The 24,652-nt window shown below is 41.1% G+C and overlaps 1 protein-coding gene across 4 annotated transcripts in view; it reads right to left on the bottom strand.

The window, feature by feature from the left end:
- Positions 1-22,550, bottom strand: part of SORT1 (sortilin 1) — a 67,452-nt gene extending 44,902 nt beyond the window's left edge. For 2 of the 4 annotated variants that reach the window (XM_027536284.1, XM_027536285.1), the window contains exons 1-2: positions 22,200-22,550; positions 390-449 (exon numbers count right to left, since the gene is read on the bottom strand). In XM_027536284.1, the coding sequence (XP_027392085.1) occupies positions 390-449; positions 22,200-22,508 (369 nt within the window). In that variant the 5' untranslated portion in view covers positions 22,509-22,550. The remainder of the gene's footprint in view (positions 1-389; positions 450-22,199) is intronic. The other 2 variants (XM_027536286.1, XM_027536287.1) reach the window with 1 other exon arrangement.
- Between the last annotated feature and the right edge of the window lie 2,102 nt (positions 22,551-24,652).

The following is a 24,652-nucleotide window of genomic DNA, read 5'->3' as shown; positions in this document are numbered from 1 at the left end:
AGGAACAATACAATTCGGAGGAAAAATGCCAACATGTATAATGTGCCGTTTTCTACTTCCACACAGAAATTTTCCCAAGAATTGTAAGGCTCCCTTTTCACACAGCACTCTTCTCTTTTCTTCTTCTTGCTCATCTTGATATCAAGCAGCCACCAAAGACTAAAAAGGTGTCTAGTTTCTATTATGGAAGAAGGTGGTCACAAGATGTTCCTAGTTCTAAAAGCAAAACCAAACCAACCACAGCCTTCTGGAAGTCTGTCCTACAAATGCATTTCCTACAGCTGAAGTTGGAGACAATTTCAGAAGGTAAAACATTTAGCACTTAAACTCCCCCAAATCTACACCATTTTCTTGCTAGGCTGAATCAACAAAGTCAAAACATTACTTACCCCAGTGCTGTCTCCAACCCAGGACAAGGATACTGAGCCACTGAGATCATCGAATACATGCTATAAGGGGGGAAAAAAAAACTCATTTAGAAATGACATCTCCTCTTCAATCTTTGACTTCTTTAAATAACACAGACCACTATTACTTTCAAAGTAATTATCTTTACAATTAAAAGGGGATATGGATTTCTGGAACAAAATTTGGAAAAGACAGCATTTAACTACTTAACCTGAATCACAAATAACTTGGAAATTTTAATTCTCTCTCACACAAAGTAAGCCAAGCAGATGAGTTCTCTTCACTGTACCAGATGGGGAGATGGGATAATCTATTTGCTTTCTCCAACAGAACTAAATATAAAGATACAAAAAGTATTCTTAGGATATTTTAAAACAAGAGATCACAGCCCACAATGACAGATATAATTGTAACCCAATCAGCATAATTTAAATTTTTCTAAGGAGCCTTCACAGTACAGCCAAATAGCTAATAGCTGGATTCTTTTTGTTTCTAGGCTAATACACCCAAATGACAAGGGAAAGAAGCAAGAGTAAATGCCCTTGTTTCACCTTTTTATTTAATAATAATAACTACAATAGTAATAATATTAATAATAATAGAACCACCTTAATAAAGTTGTGGTGAAAGTGAGGAGACAAAAAAGGGAAAGCTGGTATGCTGTATCCAAAATATGGTAATCATATTAAAATTCATTATAATAACTATTGTAGGTCCTTTCAAATTTTGGTTTTCCAATACTTTCTTCTCTATTTATAAAATAATATATATCCATTATAGAAAAAAGTAGATAATAATATTGTTGTTTAGTCGCTAAATCCTGTTTTGACTCTTGCGACCCCATGGACTGGAGCCTGTCAGGCTCCTCTGTTCATGGGATTCTCCAGGCAAGAATACTGGAATGGATTGCCATTTCCTTCTCCAGGGGATCTTCCCAAGCCAGGGATCGAACCCATGTCTCCTGCTTGGCAGGTGGATTCTTTACCACTGAGCCACCTCGGAAGCCCAGACAATAATAGAGAGAGACAACAAAGAAAATATAAATCTTATCACACAGAGATACACATAAAGTTAACATTATGTGTATAATCTACTAGTCTCTATCACTTTTTTAACCAATAAAGAAATAATACCAAAAAGGCAACACTGGCACTTGGTAAAAACTTCTTACTACATATATTAATATTAGAAATGTATACAGTAAGGAGTGAAGATCCTTCCTCTTCCCCACCACAACCTCACCACAGCCCCACCACCCAGAGGAGTTAGTAGTTTGTTGATGACTATGCTTTTCTTTTATGAAGACTTAAAAATATTACAAAGATTTTAAGAGTCTTAAATATGCCTTGCCTTTCCAAATATGAGCAGTTCCTTAGGAGCCAAGGATATAATTTTTATAGTCATTTTTATAGTATGCCCTGTGCCTACCATGATACTTTGCATGCTCAATAAGCATCTGTTGAATTATACATCCTTCCCAAACCACAAAGTTGATTCAAAATACAGCATGTCTATAAATGGTGGGATTCCAGCTGCATGGTCACTCAAGCCACCAATCGCAACAGAGATGTCTGAAGAAACAGAACTCACACATTAACTGTTTGGCTTACCTTCTAAGTTTCTTTGGTGGTCCTACTAGATGGGTCGCTAAATTCACTTACGCTACTTTCCCCTGTACTGTAAGCAGCTTTGAGGTCGACGGAATCTCTTGTACAATCTCTGTAAATAGTACACTCAGTGCCACACAGACGGCTTGCTCAGTAAACGCTAGTTAACTCTCAAATGCTCAGAGCTTCTCATAGCCACTGCAGGACAGAAAGGCTATTCATACATGTAAGCTGGCCAAGCATCTGAGAAAAAGTAGGTCTGCTGCTAGAGACATCTGGAACCAGAAGCTTAAAAACTGACACAGCAGCGCGTCTTCTAAGATACCACACAGAGCAAGACAGCATGTTCTCTTGAGTGAGGATACAGTGTCTGAAATTACATCAATGAGCTCCTTGAGGAGAAACAGGGATATCCAGAGTTTCCACAAATACCAGACAGACTGCACGGGCTAACAGTCATCTAAACAAAGGCTATCTTTCCAAGATAGGCTCTGGGCACAAAAGCTGATTAGGATAAAAGAAAAATTCCATCACTGGAGCTCTTGCTAGCTTGATCAAGCTTTCACATTTCAGGCAATGTTCTACACACCTGACTCAGTCAGCAGACACACTGGCATTACTCATATCTTCTATTGCTCAGTCACAGAAAGAGGAGGACTATTAGGTGACACTAGCAACCCTCAACTTAACCCAAACAAATCAAAGTACAGTTGACCTCATTCACCATCCAGAGTTCCTTTGGGAAAATGGAAGTGAAATTCATTAACTGTTATAGTGGCCTTCTGCTACCCTTAGTCTTCCCTTCCCAGCAACCAATTACATTTTACTTTTGAAAATGCATAAACTCACTGAGAAAACTCATCCACCTAGAGAAAATGCAATTAATTTTTTATATTTCAGTCTCTACCACTCTTATAGTGCTGTAAATAAAAGAAAATAATGAAATCAGATCTATCAACAGACCAAAGCTCAGATAGAAAGAAAAGGTCATATGGAAAGGAAACAAATCCAGGAGAATTGGGGAACCAAGACCACAGACTCAATCCTACCCCTTTAACAGGAAGATTACAGATGTCCAGGAGAAGTGTGGACAATCTGGTCATGGTTAGGAGACAGAATTTACAAATGTCAGCAAAAGGCCATTAATTCTACTGCTTATTTATCATGTTTAACAAAATATACATGTCATTCTACACTGTGGTAGCATCTTAGACATTTCAAAACATGTATTACTTCTAATTATAGCAACAAGAATCATGCCTGCCTGCCTCATTAGATCTGAAGCCCATCTGGTTCAGGGACCAGATGAACAGGGACCAGGCCTGTTCATTTTAGCAACTAATACACAGCATAGTGTGCTCAGCTGCTAAGTCGTATCTGACTGTTTGCTACCCCATGGACTGTAGCCTACAGACTGCTCTGTTCATGGGATTTTCCAGGCAAGAATACTGGAATGGGTTGCCATTTCCTCCTCCAGGGAATCTTCCTGATCCAGGGATTGAACCCACGTCTCCTGCATTGGCAGGCAGATTCCTTATTGCCGGCACAGTGGTAAAGAATCCATCTGCTAACGCAGGAGACACAGGAGACGTGGGTTCGATCTCTGAGTTGGGAAGATCCCCTGGAGGAGAGCATGGCAACCCACTCCAGTATTCCTGCCTGGAGAATTCCATGGACAGAGGAGTCTGGTGGGCCAGAAAGAGTTGGACATAATGGAGCAACTGAGCGCGGCACATGGAAGACAATGAAGATTAAATTCATTTCTTAGAAGAACTACTTTCAGAGCTCTGAAAGGGAGGATATGGAGTGAAAAGATATGGCCAGATCCACTTAATTTCCTCAAGACAGAAATGAGTATGCAATGTCAAAGTTCTATTCTGAGAGGACTTCTGTTTCCAGCCAAGATGGAGTAACATGGATCAGATTTACCTTCCACCTGAAACAACTAAAAATAAAATTAAATAAAAACCAACACAGAATACATAAAACAGAGGTTTCAAGACACTGGACTTTTGGCAATGAAGGACAATGATCCCTGAAAGAGAAGCAGCAAACGATGGCCTACATCTGCCCTAGTGTACTGTCCTGAAATAATTTTCAGGCCATGGTACAGGGAAGGGGAGACAAGGCAGAGTCCAGAGGTCTTTCTCCTTTGAAGAGATGAGCTGACAGTCTGGGGAAGCCAAAGAGGCTGGAGTTCATAGTGAAGGGTGTGACAGAGGTGAGAGCTGTACAGAATGAGAACAGTGGAGATCTACAGATGTGGGCTCCCTAACCACCCTGCCAAGTTTTCTCCTGAGTACTAATCATCACATGAATGCTAGGAATCTACCAGAGGCCAGGGTAAAAATTGAAGGAAACAATATCAGGGCCTTAGTCAGGACCAGAAACAATTCCTGTTTCCAACAACCATACAGAAAACCTCATATTTCACAAGGAACTGGATAGAATACTCAGAAAAGTTTTACCTTGGTAATGAAGAAAAGTTAACCCAAACGCTATTCTAGTTTTGCCTAAAAAACTTAAAAACAAGACTGAAAACGATCAAACTATTGTCAAGTAACCTAACCATGACGCAGAACAAAGTTCAAGGATACTTATAGGAATATTAAAATATATAGCACTCAAGCAGATAAAATTCACCATGTCCAACAGTTAACAACAACAACAAAAATCCATACATGCAAAAAAGAAAACAGGACCTATAATGAGGAGAAAATCAATCAAACTGACCCAGAAATAACACAAATAATAACATTAAGGACATTAAAAGTTATAATAATACTCCAGATGTTCACTCAAGAAGCTAGAGAATAGACTGAGCAAAGATGAGCATTAAAGATATGGAAGAGTATTTTAAAAAACTCAAATTGGACTTCTAGAGATGAGAAATATACACCCTAGATGAAAATTACAATGAATAGGATTAACAGGAAATCAGACATTGCAGAAGAGAAGATTAATAAACTGGAAGCCATACCTAGTGGAAACTATCCAAAGAGAAACACAGCAAAAAAAAGGCCAAAAATATAAATATTAACAAAGAATCACTGAGCTAAAGAACTTCAAGCAACTATATATAAACCAATAAATACACACACACACACACACACACACACACACACACACACACACACACACATATATATAATTGAAGTCTGGAAGATGTGGAGGGTGTGAATAGAAAAAATTGAAGAAATTATAACCAAAGATTCCCCAAATTTAATGAAAAATATAAACCCAGAGATCCAAGAACCTCACAAACCCCAAGCTTAAGAAACACAGTGAAAACTATACCAGGGCAAATCATGTTCCAATTGTTCAAAATTGGTGATAGATAAAACTCTTACAAGTATCCAGAAGAAAAAATGATATTACATACAGAGGAATAAAGAATCATAGAAGATCTCTCTTCAGAAACAATGCAAATCAGTGTATCAAAGTCTTTAAAGAACTGGGGAAAAACTGTAAAGACAGAAATCTATACCCAGGGAGAATACCTTTTAAAAGGTCAGGTTTTAAAGAAGGGTTCTGTTCTGAACTTTTCCATTGGTCCTCACCATTATCTGGCAGGATTTTTTTTAAGTTTATTTTATTGAAGTATAGTTGATTTACAATGTTGAGTTTAATTTCTGCTGTACATCAAAGTGACTCAGTTAAACATGTATATATTCTTTTTCATAATGGTTTATCCACAGGATATTGAATACAGTTCCCTGAGTTATACAAAGTAGAATCTTGTTGTTTATCCATTCTTCTACAATAGTTTGCATTTGCTAATCTCAAACTCCCAACCTCCCTCCCCTGCTGTCCCTTGGCAACCACACGTCAGTTTTCCGTATCTGTGAGTGTGTTTTTGTTTTGTAGATATATTCATTTGTGTCCCATTTTAGATTTCACATGTAATTGATATCATGGTATTTGTCTTTCTCTTTCTGACTTACTTCTCTTAGTATGATAATCTCTAGATCCATCCATGTTGTTGCAAATGACATTATTTTATTCTTTTTGATGGCTGAGTAATATTCCATTAGGGCTTCCTAGGTGGCACAGTGGTAAAGCATCTGCCTGCCAATGCAGGAGACACAGGTTCAATCCCTTGGTCAGGAAGATCCCGTGGAAGAGGAAATGGCAACACACTCCAGTATTCTTGCCTGGAATATCCCATGGACAGAGGAGTCTGGCAGGCTACAGTCCAGGGGTTGCAAAGAGTCAGACACAACTGAGTGACTAAGAACACACATATACACAATATTCCATTGCACACATACATTTTCTTTATCCATGCATCTGCTGATGGACATTTAGGCTGTTTTCATGTCTTGGCTATTGTAAATAGTGCTGCTTATGAACACAGGGGTGCATGAATCTTCTCAAATTATAGTTCTGTCTGGTATATACCCAGGAGTGAGAATGCTGGATCATATGACAATTCCATTTTTAGTTTTCTGAGGAACCTCCATACTGTTTTCATAGTGGCTGCACCCCATATTGTGGGTGTTTCTTTTTGACAGCCACAAGAGAGGGACTACACCAGTGCAAAAGATCTGAAAGACAGCTGAAATCCCATTTTTCCATGTAAAACCAACCATTCTAGTTCCTAGTTATCAGAGCTTGAATGATCTCTTCTTAGGCATTACTTTGCACAGTTCTTATGGATGCTGTTTGTACTATAAATTGTACAGAACTCTCCAAGTACTGTTGCTTGTACTCTCAAATTATGCTGGGACTTCTTAGATGGTAAATAGTATGATCTGGTATTACCTGTCAGGCCTAGCACAAGATCTTACAAGATATTAAGTATCCCATGAATAATTCCATAAAAGTCTATTCACAAACCCCTGCTACCAAAATAGACCTGTGTGTAACCCCTCCTCTAATGTGGTTTCCACCATTTCGGTAAATAATGGCTAAATAGGGTTTCTTCCCATGCCCTTACTGCCAGCCGAAACATTATTAAACACTAGTGTGTATTCTTGAGTGTTCACATGTACAATAGTGATCTTATTCCTCTCCTTCCACTGTAGTTACCATCAACTCCATATAGTCAAAAATTGGTGAAGTTCCCCCAAATACATCAAAGTGTTTAGAGGCAACGGCCAGGAGTAGACTATACAGAGTGAGTGAAGTTGCTCAGTCGTGTCCGACTCTTTGCGACCCCATGGACTGTAGCCCACCAGGCTCCTCCATCCATGGATTTTTCTAGGCAAGAGTACTGGAGTGGGGTGCCATTTCCTTCTCCAGGGGATCTTCCCGACCCAGGGATTGAACCTGGGTCTCCCGCATTGCAGACAGACGCTTTACCATCTAAGCCACCTCTGTGTAGTCTAGTGGCTCAGACTATACAGAAGAGAAATTCAAATATTTGACTATGAAGAAATAAAAGTCTGTCCACTGAGATTTAAACAGAGCTTACGGAGGTGGGAACAGATATAAATAATAGTGGATATGGCAGAGGGGGTTGTGCAGGCAGAACAAACACGAAGATATAGGCAAGTATTTTGAAAAAATTCAAAGGGTAACACTGTTAAAACATATTATAAAACATATTGATTTCACCAACTAGTAAAGTGCTGAGAATACAGTATATCAAGTACTTGTTAAATAAGAACTTCAAGATCAGGATAAACACAGTTATGGTGGGAATGAAAGGATCATGAAAACAGAGAAAAGGAAATGTGTGTGAAAAGAAAATCACTTCTTGAAACACCCAAAGAAAACTGACACGCCGCCACAGGATCACTTACTCACACAAGGAAGGTTTCCAGCGGTATATACAGCAGAACATAACCAACTAATAAGTTATGGTTCAACTGCTCTAATCAAGGCAAAGTAAGATGAATAAGAGAAATAAGAGCAGAGGACAAAGTTCTGTGGATAGCAAGAACCACAAGGCAGAATAAGCCCTTTAGGAACAGAAAACCCCAAACCTCCGACACAGTATTTCCAATGAACATCCTACAATATGAAAATAATAAATACACAACAACATTCAGGAGTTGAGGAGTCCAGCCAACAGGAGGGAGAGGATCTACCTCAAGCGCTGTTACAAAAAAAGATGTTATTTATTAGCTGCATACATGACAACTGAAATGGAAAAGGTGGCAGAGTTGAGCCTGTTTCGTTTCTGATAAACAATAGTTGCGCTGCCCCAGTGTAGTATGCCTAAGAGGGAGCTTATTTAGCAGAAAGACAACACGATCTGGCCACTACATATTGCTAAACAGCCAGCCAAATGTAGGTTCTAGAAGCAAGTCAGAGTTAAGGGAAACCACGTAAACATGCTGTTTGTGTGATTAGCGATCCAAAACCAGCATCCAGAGGGACCACAGAGTAAATACAGTAGTTCAGATTACATAATCATACCCTATCATAGAAAGCTCAGAAACCAAGAAATTTAAGACTACTTATGTAAAATGTCAGCTTGATCCAATCAGGAGCAGATGAGCATGAAACTTGGCCACATCCAGTGAGAGATTTATTAATCTCATAGCACAGTTACTGGCACAGGAATAGACAAGACAGAGCAATAGAACAAAACAAAGGTCAAGACTAGACAAAGTTTCTTTTAATGTATGATAAAGCAGGCATTTCAAATCATTGGTAAAAGACAGTTGGTAAAGCTAGCTATTTGGAAAAAAAAAAAAAAAACTGGATTCCTAACTTCCTTCCTACAACCCCTCCCCACTCCAAACTAAATTCCACATAGACCAAAGATTGAAACACAAAAAGTTAAGCCACAAAAATCCTAGAAGTATGAGTGAATATTTTTACAAACTTAGAACGAGAAGGCCATTTCAAAAATGACACAAAAGCCAGAACCCTTAATATATCAATTACTTTGACTATATAAAAATTAATAGCAAAATATTGAACATAAAGTTGGAACAAAACTGGAAAAACTATCTGCAACACAACAAAGGGTTAATATACAAAGTGTTCAGGTCAATAAGAGAAAGACAAAGGTCTCAAAAGAAAATAGGTAAAAGACACAAACAAGCAATTCACAAACGGACACAGAAATGACCAATAACGTTTGAAAAGTTATTCAATCTCACTAGTAATCAGAGAAAAAGAATGTGATAACATTTTCCACCTTTTGGAAAAGCTTGACAACAGGCATCCAGGGAGAAGTGGAGACCAGAGCGCCTGTGTGCACCGTGGGTGGGAGTGGAGTATATAAACCGCTGTTAACTTTTCTGGAGAGCTATTTGGTGACGTGAATCAACTGAAAATGTCCCAACCACATGACTCAAGCAATCCCACTGAGGAATTTATCACCAGGGGATAATTACACATCTTCAGAGAGGACGTTACACACCTGCATGTTCACTACATCCTGCAGGCCATCTACTGTGTTCAAGCCTTACACACATTATCATTTAATCCACGTAACAACCCCATATTACTATATCTGTATATTCTAGATGAAGAACTGACGCTCTGTTAAGTAAGTTATCTCAGGCAATAAAACAATATATACCAGGTGTCACTGAAAATGTTCAGGTGTTTACTGACTTTGAAAGGTTCAAAACATGTTGAGTAAAAAGCAGATTTACAGAATAGCAGGTAAAATTGTGTGTTTATGTTTATGGTTAAAAGCAACTTCTTCTAAATACTAACAGAAAGCACCTTTTGTTGGCAGAACTTATGGTGATGTTTCTTCCTCCCAGTTTCTGCGGAGTGGCTGGCTTGCTCCCCACCGCATCATCTGCTGTAGGGACCGTGATGGTCAGTGTCCCGGGTGGTGCTGACAGCCGTAACTGACCCCAGCAGGGGAGCTCTGGGTAGAGGGAGTCACTGATGGGTGTTTACAACCAAGTGGGCTTCCAGGGACTCATTAGGTCAGAAAGTCGGTGACAGCTTTCTGAAATACATTCACCTTGACATTGGATAATGCAAGACTCATACACACATTTAATGCCCACCATTTAAAAGCTTGAGGTTCACACATTTAAGAGACCATGAATGAACACAAATGTCCATTTCTACGCTCATCTGGCTCATCCCTAGTTCCATCTTGGTCTTCCCTGGTGGCTCAGTGGTAAAGAATCTGCCTGCAATGCAGGAGACCTGGGTTCAATCCCTGGGTTGGGAAGATCCCCTGGAGGAGGGCACAGCAACCCACTCCAGTATTCTTGCCTGAAGAATCCCCATGGACAGAGGAGCCTGGCGGGCTACAGTCCATGGGGTCGCAAAGAGTCGGACATGACTAACTAAAATTAAAAAAAAAATTTTTTTTCAGTTTCATCTGGAAAAAAATAAAGGCCACAAAACACAACATTCTTCACAGAAATAACTTTGTCTTCACATCTAATTAAACTAGAAGCCTAATTAAATTACTGTTGCTATGGCTAGGAGAACTCACAGTTGGTCCCAAGAGTCACTGTAGCTTGGAAAAAAAAAACTTGGTAATGAGAAATCTTTGTCTATCTTCAGTTATACACCCAATTGAAAGTAAAATACTCAAAGAACTCACAACAACACAACTGAGCCTGGGTCAGTTTCACATGGGGGGACCCAGTTTAAAAGCCACTTGCAGATGACCCGACGGGCCATCAGGAACAGCTTCTCTGGCAAATAAACAGGGAGTGAATGATGTCACCCTTCACACACATGCCTTCTTTCCACAAAAAATCTGCTTGCCTACCATGTGCCAGACCCTTTTTCGGGCACTGGGGACACAGCAGTGATAACACACACTCTGTGCTCGTGAAGTTTGTACTCTGTGAACACACTTAACAGAAGTCTAAAAATGAAGACTGAACACGCAAGATATTCAACCTACAGAAGACAACCTGTCACTGAAAACAAAAGAGTGTTAAAACCTGGTCTAGTAACTAGCTGGTTGGGAAAGCAGGCACAAATCATTTTCTCTCTTGGGAATCTATTATATTTCCTCAGGAATAAAACTATATTATGCTCCTTCACTCACTGGAATAATGAGAGTCAAATGAAGTAACAAGGCACTGGTGACTCCATAAAGGCTGAGAGTTGAAGGTTCGGGCTTCCAAACCCAACCAGGAAACACAGGGACAGACAGGACATAGTGATGTATAAGAGAGGTCTGGGACAAACTGGGCAAAGCTCCTGCAGGCAGGAAGAAAACCTTAACAGAATACAGTTCTATTAAATAAGGCACTGCTAGGATCACACAACATGAGCCAAAAATAAGATCACAAACGTTCCAGTTCTCCTGGAGACTATCCTTAGAAATAAAAGGGCTGAACATAAAACAGCATATAAGCTTGCAAATCTATTCAATTATTCAGTTTCCTGTGAGGCTGGATGATACAGAGAGAGCACTGGCTTAATACCTGGTCAACTGAATTTTATTTCTGCCTCTGCCAATAGCTCTGTGAATCTGAGCAGTGCAACCTCACTTCACCACCAAGGTGACGAAGCTGGAACAACAACATTTCTAATTCTTGTAAGCTTTAATATTCTATGACTCATCGATAATTTCACAACTCAGTTTGCTTTTCCACTGCTCTGTCTTCGTTTGGGAAAAAAAAAATCAGCTCCTTGCTCCACAATAGTCTAGTGTCAACAAGAAAGGGCAACAATAATCCCGTATCTAGAAAACTCAACAACCTGGGCACCCACTGAAAGGAACCAAGGGAGAGAGACCTCTGACGCCACTGTCCATGCAGTAAAAACCTACAGACTTGACCACTAAGAGAAGCCTGCAGACCATCACGCCAAATCAGCTTGCTAAACCTGTTACACTGTCTAAAATTAGTAACCTGTTTTCTTAGTTTACAGAAGCATCTTACAGAAGTAAAATTAAGCTAAGTAAAATTTTTTAGTTTATAGAAGTTAAATTTAGGGGACAGTGTTTCTAGAGACAGGAACAACAGTAAGAAGGAACAGGATCTTGAAAGGGGACCATCATTTTTATAGGAAAAAAAGAGTAAACTTCACCAAGGCAGACCATTTATTTCACTAAGCTTATAAATCTGGGCCATTCGAAATGGGTGAAAATAGCCCTGCAAATCTCAGCGGACCTTGAGGGTATTAGTGCCACACCACGTTAAAATAATGTGAGTCGTGGTACAGCATAATTTAATCTCCTTAATGATCCAAGATCATACTGTTGACTAAGGAAGCAGAGAAGTATTTTAGAAAGATATTCATTAAAAAACAAACAACAAAAACTTTGGCACTTAAAAGGGTAGGCACAGTTATTGAAAAATCCATTTTCATGGGATAATTCATTTCTATTCATGCCTAATAAATCAGTTAAATTTCAAAACTCTTAGGATTTAATTTTTACATCTTAGTCTCATTTCAAAGAAAAGAAAGTGATGAAAGGGTCTTCACCAGTTGCCAGCTAACTGAACCATAAAAGCTCATGGCTCCCGACAGGGTGTGGAGGCCAGCCCCTGACTCTCTCTGCAACAACCACACGGGCCTTCCTCCAGATTTTTGGAGGCATTATGCTCTTTTTAGCCCCACATCTGTGAGCATGTTGTTCTCTCTGCCTGGGACACTCCTACAGGAAAAATTCTATTCATCTTTAAGCACCAGCTTAAATAATTTCTCAGGAGCTCTATCAGTTGCTTTTTTCCTTCTTGGTACTTACTGTATTTATAACTACATATTTGTTTAATGTCTATTTTGTCTACTGGTCCATAAAGGCAGGGATCTTGTCTGTTGTGCTCTCTATCAGTTCCCAGGACCCAGTACAAGGCCTAACATGTGGTAGGTGCTCAATAAAAAATGGCTGAATTAAAGAATAATAATAATATTGACCCTTATTGAGCACTCATGATACATAAAGCATCACTGCTACTTTATAGATGAAGGAAGTTCAGAGAGGCTAAGTAATTTGCTCAAAGCTACACACCTGACAAGGGGCAGAGCAAGAATGCAAGTGTTTGCTGAGTCCAGACTGAGCATTTGCTGACTACTCTTTCTCTAGCACTGTGTGAGGCAAAGGGTGAAGTTAAGGGGCATACTTGTACTATCTTTAAGAAGTCTATAATCTGGAGAATACCAATGGGATAAATGAAAGTAAATACAAAATTGAATGCTACAGTAAAGTGCTCGATTACATAGTGCTGTTAAGTGCCATAGGAGAGAACAGAAAACACCAAGCAGAGCTAGAAAGGCAGACAGGAGGAATGCCATGAGAACAAAGACAAGAAGCAACGGAGCACACGGCAAGCTACAGCGACTGGTGAGGACGCAACTTCAACCAGAGCGGAGAGTTAATGTAGGCCAGGAAGTGGTGCAATGCTACTTTAAAGAGATACGCATGTAATAAAAAATCGTTCAGTGATATTTTTCTTCTCCTTCACTAAGCTTTAGGTTTTATACACATTTATTTTTGTTGTGCTGGGTCTTCGTTGCTGTATGGGCTTTCTCTAGTTGTGGAGAGCAGGGACTACTCTGGTTGTGGTGCAAGGGCTTTTCAATATGTGGCTTCTCTTATTGCGGGGCACAGGCTCTAGGACACGCGGGCTTCAGTAACTGTGAGACCTGGGCTCAGCAGGTGTGGCTCCCAGGCTCTAGGGGACAGGTTCAATGGTTGAGGCACATGGACTTAGCTGCTCTGAGGCATGTGGGCTCTTTCTGGACCAGAGATTGAACCCATGTTTCCTGCATTGGCAGGCAGGCAGATTTTTCACCACTGAGCCACCAGGGAAGCCCCAAGCTTTAGGTTTATTATGCAGTTTTACACCTATGGCTGATTCATGCTGGTGTATGGCAGAAGCCAACACAACACTGTAAAGCAATTATCCTCCAATTAAAAATAAATAAAATTAAAAAAACAGACACTTTGGATAGACAGTCTTTACCTTATCAGACCCAGTTTTTTTTAAACTCCAAGTCCAAGAACATAAGTAGAATGTACTCCTTAATCCAGATTTGGTTCTTGTGAGTAACCATACTCATTCTCCTGGAATATTTCAGCTATGAAAAAAAATTTTAAGTGCATACACAAATATCTGAGCATCTAACTAGTAATCCATTAGAAGCTGTGTGAAGATAATCATCATAAAATACCTTTAATAAAGGATGAATACACACCAAACCCTAATTAATCTTCACAAGAATCTTAAGAGGTAGGTATTTAATCTTCACAAGGACCTTAAGGAGGTAGGTATTAGTATATCCATTTTATAGATGAAAAAACTAAGGTTCATTAAGATTCATCTCTCCCTGGTCACCACTAAACTTTGAATCCAGGTCTAACCTGAGATCACATTCCTTCCTAATCACCACCTGCTGCTGCTGCTGCTAAGTCACTTCAGTCGTGTCCAACTCTGTGTGACCCCATGGACGGTGGCCCACCAGGCTCCCCCGTCCCTGGGATTCTTCAGGCAAGAACACTGGAGTGGACTCAAATTAATATTACTTGTTAGTATCACTCATATTAACAAGTTAAATTTTGCTGTAATCATGAAGCTTAAAAAAAAAAGAACACATATGCTTCTTACACTTCTGCCAATCTTGACTCACTCTCATTCTTGCCACCCCCGCCCAAGGCTGTCACTCAACCCTGCCAAGTAATGAAACCAAATACATTTATGCCGCATCTGTCTCCTTTTATGCACATGTTCCTCGGGAGCTGGTATTTACCAGCATCATTTGGCTGACGATTGGGCTCTATGGACACAGAAACAGATCAACAGGATTACTAAGAAATTACATAAATCCTACATACATGGTAGGATTCAAGGTTTTCAAAATGTTTTCTCTTCAAAGTCTTATGATAATACTCCCATTTTACATGATGGGGAGTTGAGGCTTAGAAAGGCTAATTGAGCTCTGTTAAGGGAACTATGACCTTAAGGAGCAGCGAGGAATTCATAACTACATGACTTACAGCCAGAGTCTATAATCTTGCCTTACCTTTAAAGCAAATGAATTGACTTAAAATATCTCTATGCAACCTTCCAAATGCAGCGCCACAGGACATACATGTTCTACACCAGCTCTTGGCCTGTAAGCAAGTTATTTAGCCTCATTGGTAAGAGAACTGACCAGCTAATCAGCCTAACAATCTATGATTCAAACTGTTAAGCACATTATCAGCAAGAGTTCAATTTTATCCTTGTTGACAGATGTTCAGAAAAATCCATTCACAGGCTTCATTGTCTTCTAGCTCCTGAACTTCTCATCCCTGGGCTCACTTCCCCCTTCAGTAAGGTCCAGGAGTCCTGAAGTGTTCCTTGAAACCTTGAGCACTTCAAGGACAAAAGATGGTCCGCCTTGCCCTCTGTCCTGTTCCAGGCTGGACATACTCTTCCAAGACCACAGAGAATGGTCGACCTCTAAAAGGATAACTCTTCTTGGCTCTCCATTTCCACCTCTGGTTTATCTAGCTCTAGCCTCCTGTCTAGCCTCCTGATTTGCCTAGAAAATCCCATGGACGGAGGAGCCTGGTAGGCTGCAGTCCATTGGGTCACTAGAGTCGGACACGACTGAGCGACTTCATTTTCACTTTTCACTTTCATGCATTGGAGAAGAAAATGGCAACCCACTCCAGTGTTCTTGCCTGGAGAATCCCAGGGACGGGGGAGCCTGGTGGGCTGCCGTCTCTGGGGTCGCACAGAGTCGGACACGACTGAAGCGATGCAGCAGCAGCAGCAGCAGCCTTCTGTCAACCACTAACTGTTCAAATACTTTCCCCAGTAAGTACCATTAGCAGACTCCCTCCCTGTACTTCCTGTTTCTTTCCTTCCCTTACAATGAGCTATCTTTTTAACTAGGTTTTTCCGGAATCCTTATTCATACTCATCAACTACTTCTTCCCAAAAGAAAGTCTCTGCTGATCATCCCTTGAGCGTATCGTGGACTTCCCTATCTCCAAGCCTTTACAGGTCTCCCTAAGAATTTCCTCCTATCTCCGAGCCTTTACAGGTCTCCCTAAGAATTTCCTCCACACCTTGATTCTCTCTTCATCCATGAGGCCTTTCCAGACTACTGCATTGCAGTCATCATGACTTCTTCTAAAATTCTTTCAGACTCTCAGCAAACCATCACTGAACAGCTAAATCCTTAACATGACAACAATACAGATTTTTTTAATGTTTAACTTTTCTTCTGCACAGGCCAGAACTCCAAAAGGATACCTACACAATACTTTACTTTTAACAAACATTTTGATAAAACTTCTCATTTGACTCACCAAATAATCCTAAAGCTGACTCTCTAGTAAAACGAACAAACAACAACAAAACTATAAAGGTCAGAGAAGTTAAGTGATTATCTATAATCATACAATACACTATGAAACAGCAGAGTCAGGATTCAAATCCAGTATTGTGCTTAGTCACTTAGTCGTGTCTGACTGTTTGTGACCCCATGGACTGTAGCCTTCCAGGCTCCTCTGTCCATGGGGATTCATTCTCCAGGCAAGAATACTGGAATGGGTTGCCATGCCCTCCTCCAGGGGATCTTCCCGACTCAGGGACTGAACCCAGGTCTCCCACATTGCAGGCAGATTCTTTACTGTCTGAGCCACGAGGGAAGTCTAGGTATTAAGATTTCTTTTTTGAATTTTGTATATAACATGCTTATGACGGGAATCCCTTTGACAAAGAGCAGGTACCAGATAAACATTTGATCTGAATTATCTGAGAAGTACTAAAGTCAGTTAAAAATTTCCTTCCCAGTTCAATTTCTCTTCAGGGTGATCTTACTGTTGAATTAGATTTGCAAATAGGCTCAACTACAACATTAGAACTTAGTTTTTTAGAACATTCAGGTAAAAAGAGCAAAACTCTTAACAAAAGCAAATATGAGAGATACATAAGCCCTAGAAGGAAAAAAACATACATTTTCTTCCAATGAAGAAGAAATCTAAATCAAGTCAATTAATCACACATTAAGTTTCTAACTAGCACAGGGCTGAGTATATTTATGGGAGGCTGACCATCTATTTTCAAACACACAAGCAGCCATAACAAAAAGAAAAAAAAAAGCCTCATTTTTGGTAGAGTATTATAGGGAAGGAAAAGGAAAACAAATTTACTGTTAGGTATCTATTTGGTTTTCTTTTGGACTATCCAGGCTAGTAGCTTTGATTAACATTAGACTTTTTCCAATCAACAAGAACAATAAAGTATTTTTGCCCAAATAAGAGTTAAATTTCTCATAAATATATGGACAAAAATACGTCCATTATCTTTAAGAACACTCGTATTTCATTGAAGCAAGCTCTGGAAGTGGTAACAAATTACCCCAGATGTGAAATCCAGGCCATGTTCAAGTTCAAATGGGAAGCAGAACAGCCATAATTTGCTTCTAAACTTGGAATCAACCAATAAACATTTGTGATCACAACCTCTGGCCTCCTCTTCTTCTATATGAATCACAGAACTTATTAAACATTTTCAATCTAGTCCAAAACTTCTCATGTTGTAGATGAGAAGTTGAGGGCCAGATATTGAAATGCAAAACAGAAAATAAATTACATTCATAGAAAACTTTCTCAGCAAAACACCACGGGCTCTGAATGGAAGATTCTGTCTTTGCTATGGTTTCCTGAGACTGGGGTTGAGAACAGAGAAGGAAAAATAGCTCCAATCTTAAAAAAAAGGAAAGAAAAAACAAGCAAAACACCTCCATATGTCCAGCATTCACCTAACAGCCTCTACAAGCATGAAGAGTCTATCATGAAGATTCATCCAAGCCAGCTAGCTCAAAGCCACATACTACTAACCCAACCTTGACTATAGTCACCATTACAGTGTCAGAAGGAAAAAAAAAAACACCAAAAACACCTGCCTAGAACAGACTGAAATTGACCAATTTGTTCCTCAAGCCCCATTACTCCTCAGAACCACCTACATACAGATCAGTGAGGCCAGAAAGACAGTGGGAAGAACAAGTTTTTCACTAAGTGTTTAAAAAAGAGTATAAGATACAATAGAAACACTGGTTAGAAAAAAATAAAGAGATAATTTTTAAAAACTTTTTTTTTTATTTTAGAAATTTACAAATGCAGTATCTGTTTTATAATATTTTTTGAGCCACTGACACACAACCTTTTGCTAAAAAGGCTGTATTTTTAGTTACATGTCAAATTTGATATCTGGTCTACCTTAACTTCTGGTCTAACTTAGCTTCTAATTGTATAAAACATCTGTACTTCATTTCTCCAATCTCAAGGCACAGTCTACTTTCTGAGGAGAGAACTTTGAGGAGTAGGAAGGGAGGAGGAAGAGGAAATGTGACTCTCCTGATCTGATCTCTACAACTCAGTATTAAGCACTGCCCTTTCTTTGAGGATCACAAGAGAGTAACGGGCCAACTAGGGCAAAGTTGTGGGGCACAGTCTCTGTAGTCACTCACTGAGAACCCAACGTTTACTGGCAAGAGTTGATTTGAAATCAATAGAGTGCAAAAGAGGCTGTTAACCGCTTCTGTGAACCTAACACAAAATATCTGATCAAAACAGCAGGATGAGGAGCCTATTATTATCACCATTATAAAAAGAAAATTGCCAGTAGAAACTGACCAGTGTTTTTAATTTTCTAATTAAAAATCACTATGAGCAGAGCCAAATATTTGAGTCAGCAGAGAACTTACCTAATTGTTACCCTACTGATCTGATCTGATCCCCTTTGAGCCATTTATTCTACGTGGCTAGCTCTCTACCCTCACCTTAACTAAACCTCAGATGATAACTAACCCTTCCCCAGATAAGTATACTTCATCAACTTGGCTGATACTGCTAACTGAAATCCCAGACACAGACGTCATTTGAACATCTCCTAGGGGTTACAGGTCCGATGGATACACTGTATGGGTGCAGAGTCCTCAACAGGATTTTGCTCATTCTGCTCAATCAGGACCAGGAAGGAGAGCCTAGAGAATTCCTATTCCTTGACCTCAAAACGAATGGATGAAACAGGGCTCAAGAGAAGATTAACTAGAGGCTGAAGGTGGGAGTGCTGGGGAAGGCAGTATAAGGAGAGGGCTGGGTACTGCAATAAAAGAGGCAGTTAGAAAGTTTCAGGGCAGTTAAAGGCACTGACCTTCAGATTTCTGGGTGTGACAAAGATCCGCAACAGGCTATGAGCAGTCACTCCGTAAAGCCTCCAACAGGCACATTCAGTCCTGTCAGCCTGGACTGAGTCCTGCCAGCACCAGCAAACAAACACACACATTCTTCTCAGAACTGACACCCCATACAACAGGGCCTCACCACAGGGCCTGTTTTATTTAAGAAACCAGACGCTTTGATGTTGGGGTAGAAGTTGTGAAGTTACATGTAAAGAAACAGTTAATGACAGGAACAGAAGGACAGAGAATGAACCACAGTTCCTGGCTTTATTAATCCTAAGTGTTAAAGGTTTTAAGGAAATTGTCAAATGGTCTGAACTCAGGAATGAGAAGTAAGGAAATTATGTCAGCCACCGCCATAACTCTGGCCAAGGCATTTCATCTGTTTCTTTAAGACACAGTTTCAGGCCTAACCTCAAAGGGGTGCTTATAGAAGGAATGTTTTGAAGCAATCCAACTTAGCAACCAACATTAATAAAATCGTCTAGGCTTGTTCAACTTCTCTCTTGCACAAAGGTTATACATGTCATGAACACTCTAAGCATTTAAAGGAAAGAATCAGTTAAAAGTGTGTCATGAAAAGAGTTCAGGGTTAAAGGCAAAAGGAAGGTTATTTATTAAGTCTAAGAAGAAAAGCATTTATAAATACACACACACACTTAGTTGCTGGATTTCATGACTGAAGAGACCAAGTCTATATAGGTCATTACAGCACAAGGTCTTCTAAAACTTGAAGAATATAAAAGCACTCTCATGCTTTAGTTCTACTTTGCTTTCTAAAGATTAAACCCCAGCATAGTCTCACAAAGCTAAACAGGCCACAGGAACAGGTCTAGGAGATATGCTAAAAGCTTTGAGGCTTTTCGTTCTCCAGTTTGAATTCTCTCTCTTTGTATCTTGGCACCTCCAATATCTAACACATCTTGGACAGTGGAAGATATTCACCTACATCGATTACATGAAGGAGGCTTGACATGAACAGCAGGTTATCCCTATAACAAGTAAGAAGAGAACCAGGAACTTTTGATTCTTCTTAGGAACTGAACCCTGTTATCTTACGAAAAACTATTCTAAATGGCACTTTCCCAGTTGTACAAAGTATACAATATTTCTAATAGAAAGTTAGAAAGTTGTTCAGTCATGCTGATACATTTATTTCACACTGTCTATAAAGGCTCTCACAACAGGATCTCTTCAACAGAGTTTCAGGATGATTCATTATGACTTTTAAAAATACAGAATTGCAAAGCAGAAGAAACCACTACATAACAACTCTTGGTTAAGGTGGGTGCACTGCTAAGAACTGCTTTATTCAACTGTTTCTAAGGTGATTATTATTAACAGTGGCTCCACTTACATATACATGCTATAAAAAAGATGGGATCTCTGAAGAAACTGTAGACAATTAAGAAATGCAAAAATAGTTCTCTTAAAGAAGGTCACTGAAAGAAGACTTAAAAAGCAATTTTTTAAAAACATCACTGGGAAGAGTAGCTAAATAAAATGAAAGAAAGGGGGAATAAAAAAACATATATATATATAGAGAGAGAGAGACCTCAAAGAATGAGATTTCAGATCTGCTCTTGATAGATCTGGCCTAAGCACCTCCTGAGCCAGTTTTTTTTTTTTTTCAACCTCTTGCTTTAGAAACCAATATATTACAAATGACATACCAATTCAAACCAACCAGGGAAGACTGACGAAAAGAATAAATCCAGGAGCAGCAGCAGGTCCTAAAGGTAGGTCAATCAGCAAGAGAAGAAGCCAAATATGGAGTAAGAATGCTGTGTCTGGAGTAAGAATGTTGTGTCTGGCTGGCTCAAGGAAGGAAGTGGTCCCGTTATAAATTAGGCGCTGGTGTTGTAAAGCCTTTCTACACTCCCCACTGTGAGATGGAAGTCTATAACATTTTTCTTTTCCTTGTCAAACAGGAAGACTTCCCAGTTCTCATCCTGCCCTATGTGCATCCAACCTGTCCCACAGGTCAGCATTAGCTTGGCCACCTTTTTACAGCTGTTGTTTGGACTGCATTTAGCAAGAGTTTTCCCAGACTACTTGTGCTTTGGCTGAAATTGCCCTGGGTCCCCAGAACAAAGAATTCTGCACAGATTACTAGTCCAAGCAGAGGAAGAAAGATCAAGGGGAGGCTGAAGTTGGGCTGGTACAGAATGTGGTTCTACAAAGACAAGTGCAGTCAGCCACTCACCTCTGTCCCCTCACTGCGGCTCTCTCTGAAAGAGGAAGAGATATAACGGAGAAAATGCACTGAACTGAAAAGACATTATGCAACAAATAAATCGTTAGTTCTAGAAAAAATACGAGGAAGATGCCCAGGTTGCACTAGAGCACGTAGCCAGGACACTGACTACTGTCAATCCAGTAGTGTGCAAAGGTTGAGATGCTTATCCCCAGAGACAGAACTGCCACAATTTCTAAAGTTTTCGTCTAAGACCTGGCTCAAAGGAGAATCTCTGCAGTGTTTCTTCACCATCGAAAACCATTGTTAAAACAGTGTCAAGACATCCTGGTTAGAGTCCAATACCAAGACAGAAGACCAAATTGAAGGCGTAAGACAGATCACACACTGTAATCCCACAGACAACCTTGTTCCTTTAGCTATTAAAACACACATAGGAGCCTAATAATTGCTTTGGTACTTCTGAACACCAGCGACCGACCCTGGAAGTACTGACCCCACGAAGGCACACCTTTGCTTCTGCGCAGCCCCAACTTCTCCAACCACTTAAAAGGTAATTAACTCCTGCAGCTTCCTCGTGGGGGATAGCGTTACTCGATCCTAATTATTCATACAGACGGAAAACAACAACGCTCGATAGATTTTGACAACTTAGGAAGAAAAAAAAAAAAAGAATGCTGTGAAAGTCTAAGCCGGCCTCCCCTGTGACGAAACACAGCCGCCTCCTGGGCCGCGACAACCGAGGGTCGTTCCCTCGGCCCGACTCGGCCCTCCTGCAGCCGCAGTTTCGGGGCCGCGGCCGGGTGAGCGCGGGCGCCGCGCGGCCGGGGTCTCTTCCTCGGGGACGCGAGGCGCGCGGACAGAGAAAGAGCGGCCGGTTGCTCGGGCCTGGCGGGCGGGCCTCTGGGGGTACGAGGGTCGGTACCTCGCAGTCCGGGAGGTGGCCGGACCTGGCGCCCGCTCACCTGGTGTGTGTTGTTAGCCAGCCTGCTAACGAAGTCCTGGACCCCGCCGCAGTCTTCGTCCTCGCCGGGCGCGCTGCGGCGCCAACGGCCGCCGCGGGGAGCCGGGCCCCCGGGCGCGGCCGCGCGCAGCCCCCAGCTTACCCCGACGGGGCCGGACCAGCGCGACAGCGGCGCAGCGGGCGGCGGCGGCGCGTCCAGCCGGTCCTGGCCGAGTGTCGCCGGCGGCAGCAGCTGGAGGAGGAAGAGAAGAAGGCCGAGGCCGTGGGGCCAGCGCGAGAGGCTGTCCGCTGCTCCCCCGGGCCGCTCCATCGCCGCCGAATGCCTACGCCTCGGACACCTGCAGCCGGGCGCTCCCGCCCACCCCCGCAGGCGCCGCGCCACACCCCCGAGCCGGAGCCCGGCGCTCCTTGGATACGCGGAGCCGGGCCTCTCCGCCCCCATAGGCTGGCCGCTTGTCCTTCTTCCCCGGCCCACTGCTCATTGGCTCGCGTCGCCTCCGGCTTCGGGGGTCCTGGATTCGGATGCCAAGATGCGGGACTGATTGGCTGGAACGTGGCAGAGACGGTTGAGGTCATCCCCCGCTCGCCCCGCGTCTCCAAGGCCCGGCTTCCAGAGTTAAGAGGAGCTTCCTTCCTTCACAAGAATGCCCCCCGCTCCGTGGCGTCCCGACCCCCCACTACTCTCCCTGGCACCCTCAAGTTGGGGCTGGGTTGGTCACCTCTTCTCCCCCAGAGACACCCCTAAAATTCCTTTGGGTTGCGGCAGCGCCTGGAAAATTTTCTCAGAGAATCCCTGAGCTCGCTTATCTGGAAAAGGGGGCTCCTTCATGAACCGGTGCTTCTGGTTTTTAACCCCCGCACTTTGGAGCGTCCATTGTCTACTGCAGCAGCCGCCTTGCTGACAAAAGTGAATGCGAATTGTGTGGGCTGAGTCTTGTGAGGCACATAGACATCAGGACATCCGTGACTCACGCAAGCCTGGTGAAATCTCTTCTCACTCATCTTCCATTTAGGTAGGGAGTTAGGCCAAAACAGGAATTGCTTATTGGTTTTCCTGGAGTTAGAAAGTAGATGTTGGGGCAGGTAAAAGGGTGCAATGCAGGTAAAAGGGTGCAATATAATTGCCCAGTGCCTACTTTAGACATTATTGCGTAAATGCACATTTATCTTTATCAAAGTACTTTAACCCTGAAGTGAGTGCACAGCACAAGTTTGATTTTCAATATATGATATCCCCTAATTTAGCATCCTGCCTCCAATAAATAAAATCCCTAAGCTGTTGCCTTTATCGCAGAAACTGCACATGTAACTATTCTGGAACATGTAGTGCAGGTAAAACCAGTTCTGGATTTTCTCCTTACTGACTCCATCCCTTCAGAATGCCAGAAGTTGTTCTGTAAAATAGGGAACAGACACAAAATATACAAAACATTACACCCAAATAAAGTCACTAAAAATTACTCTTAATAATTACTGCAGGTAAACCCAAATGATATTGTAGAGCAAAATGAATGGTGCAGTGCCCCAACCAGTGTTACATTAAAATCCTCTAGTCATGTTAATTTACAAACAAAAATTTACTACTTTAATGTTTACAAATTTACATTTTGCCAGAACAACCATAGTAAGGTGTGACAAGTGAAAACATAATTTTGAAAGGTAAAATCACTGGAATAGTCTTCCAAGTTCTCAGCTACTGAACTGACAAGATAAAGCTCCATGAAAACTGGTGAACAATTTGTTCTTTTCCATTAACTACAATGTGTCAGATTTTTAAAATACAGATTATTTTTTAATCTATGCCAACTGGGGAGTAGATCACAAGACAGTCAGTTCCAGTAGCATGTGATTAGCTGGAGAGAGAAGACAGGCTATACAGGAATATTTCTTTGTTTGGGCCAATACATGAAAGGTCTATTGTCTTACTGCCTGAAAAGAAAAAAGCCAACTCAACAGTGCCATCTCCTGGAGAAATTACTAAATACCCCACTATTTAAACTCATTATATCGTTGCAGTTATTTAATATATTGCTTTCAGTTTTCATTATATGCTTACAGAGTATGGTGCCTTCTTCAAACTGTACTAGCCGCTGGGGACACGGTACCTGGCATATGGCACTCAGTGTTTGAGTGAATGAATTATTTCAGTATTTCACTTTCATCTAATGACACAGGCACTAAATATAAAAGTTGCACTGTCAGACCTCCTTTGTGAAATACCACAGCTAAGATCTTACCTTACTTGCAAGACTAAAATATGTAAATTTATCCTATTACTAAAACCATACTATTCTCCAAGATAAATCCTAAACCAGAAAGATGAATTGAAAGCAGGTACACATCACATAACCATTGTTTTTGTCAGTAAGATTATGTCTCTTCTATTTAAACAGACGCAAAAAAACCTTAAAGGAAATTTTAAAATTCTGCAGAAAACTGAAGTCGATCTCTTCC

This window comes from Bos indicus x Bos taurus, chromosome 3 (genome assembly GCF_003369695.1).
Source record: "Bos indicus x Bos taurus breed Angus x Brahman F1 hybrid chromosome 3, Bos_hybrid_MaternalHap_v2.0, whole genome shotgun sequence".
NCBI lineage: Eukaryota > Metazoa > Chordata > Mammalia > Artiodactyla > Bovidae > Bos > Bos indicus x Bos taurus.
The sequence above is the reverse complement of the archived record's forward strand: the minus strand, read 5'-3'. Positions and strand labels throughout refer to the sequence as shown.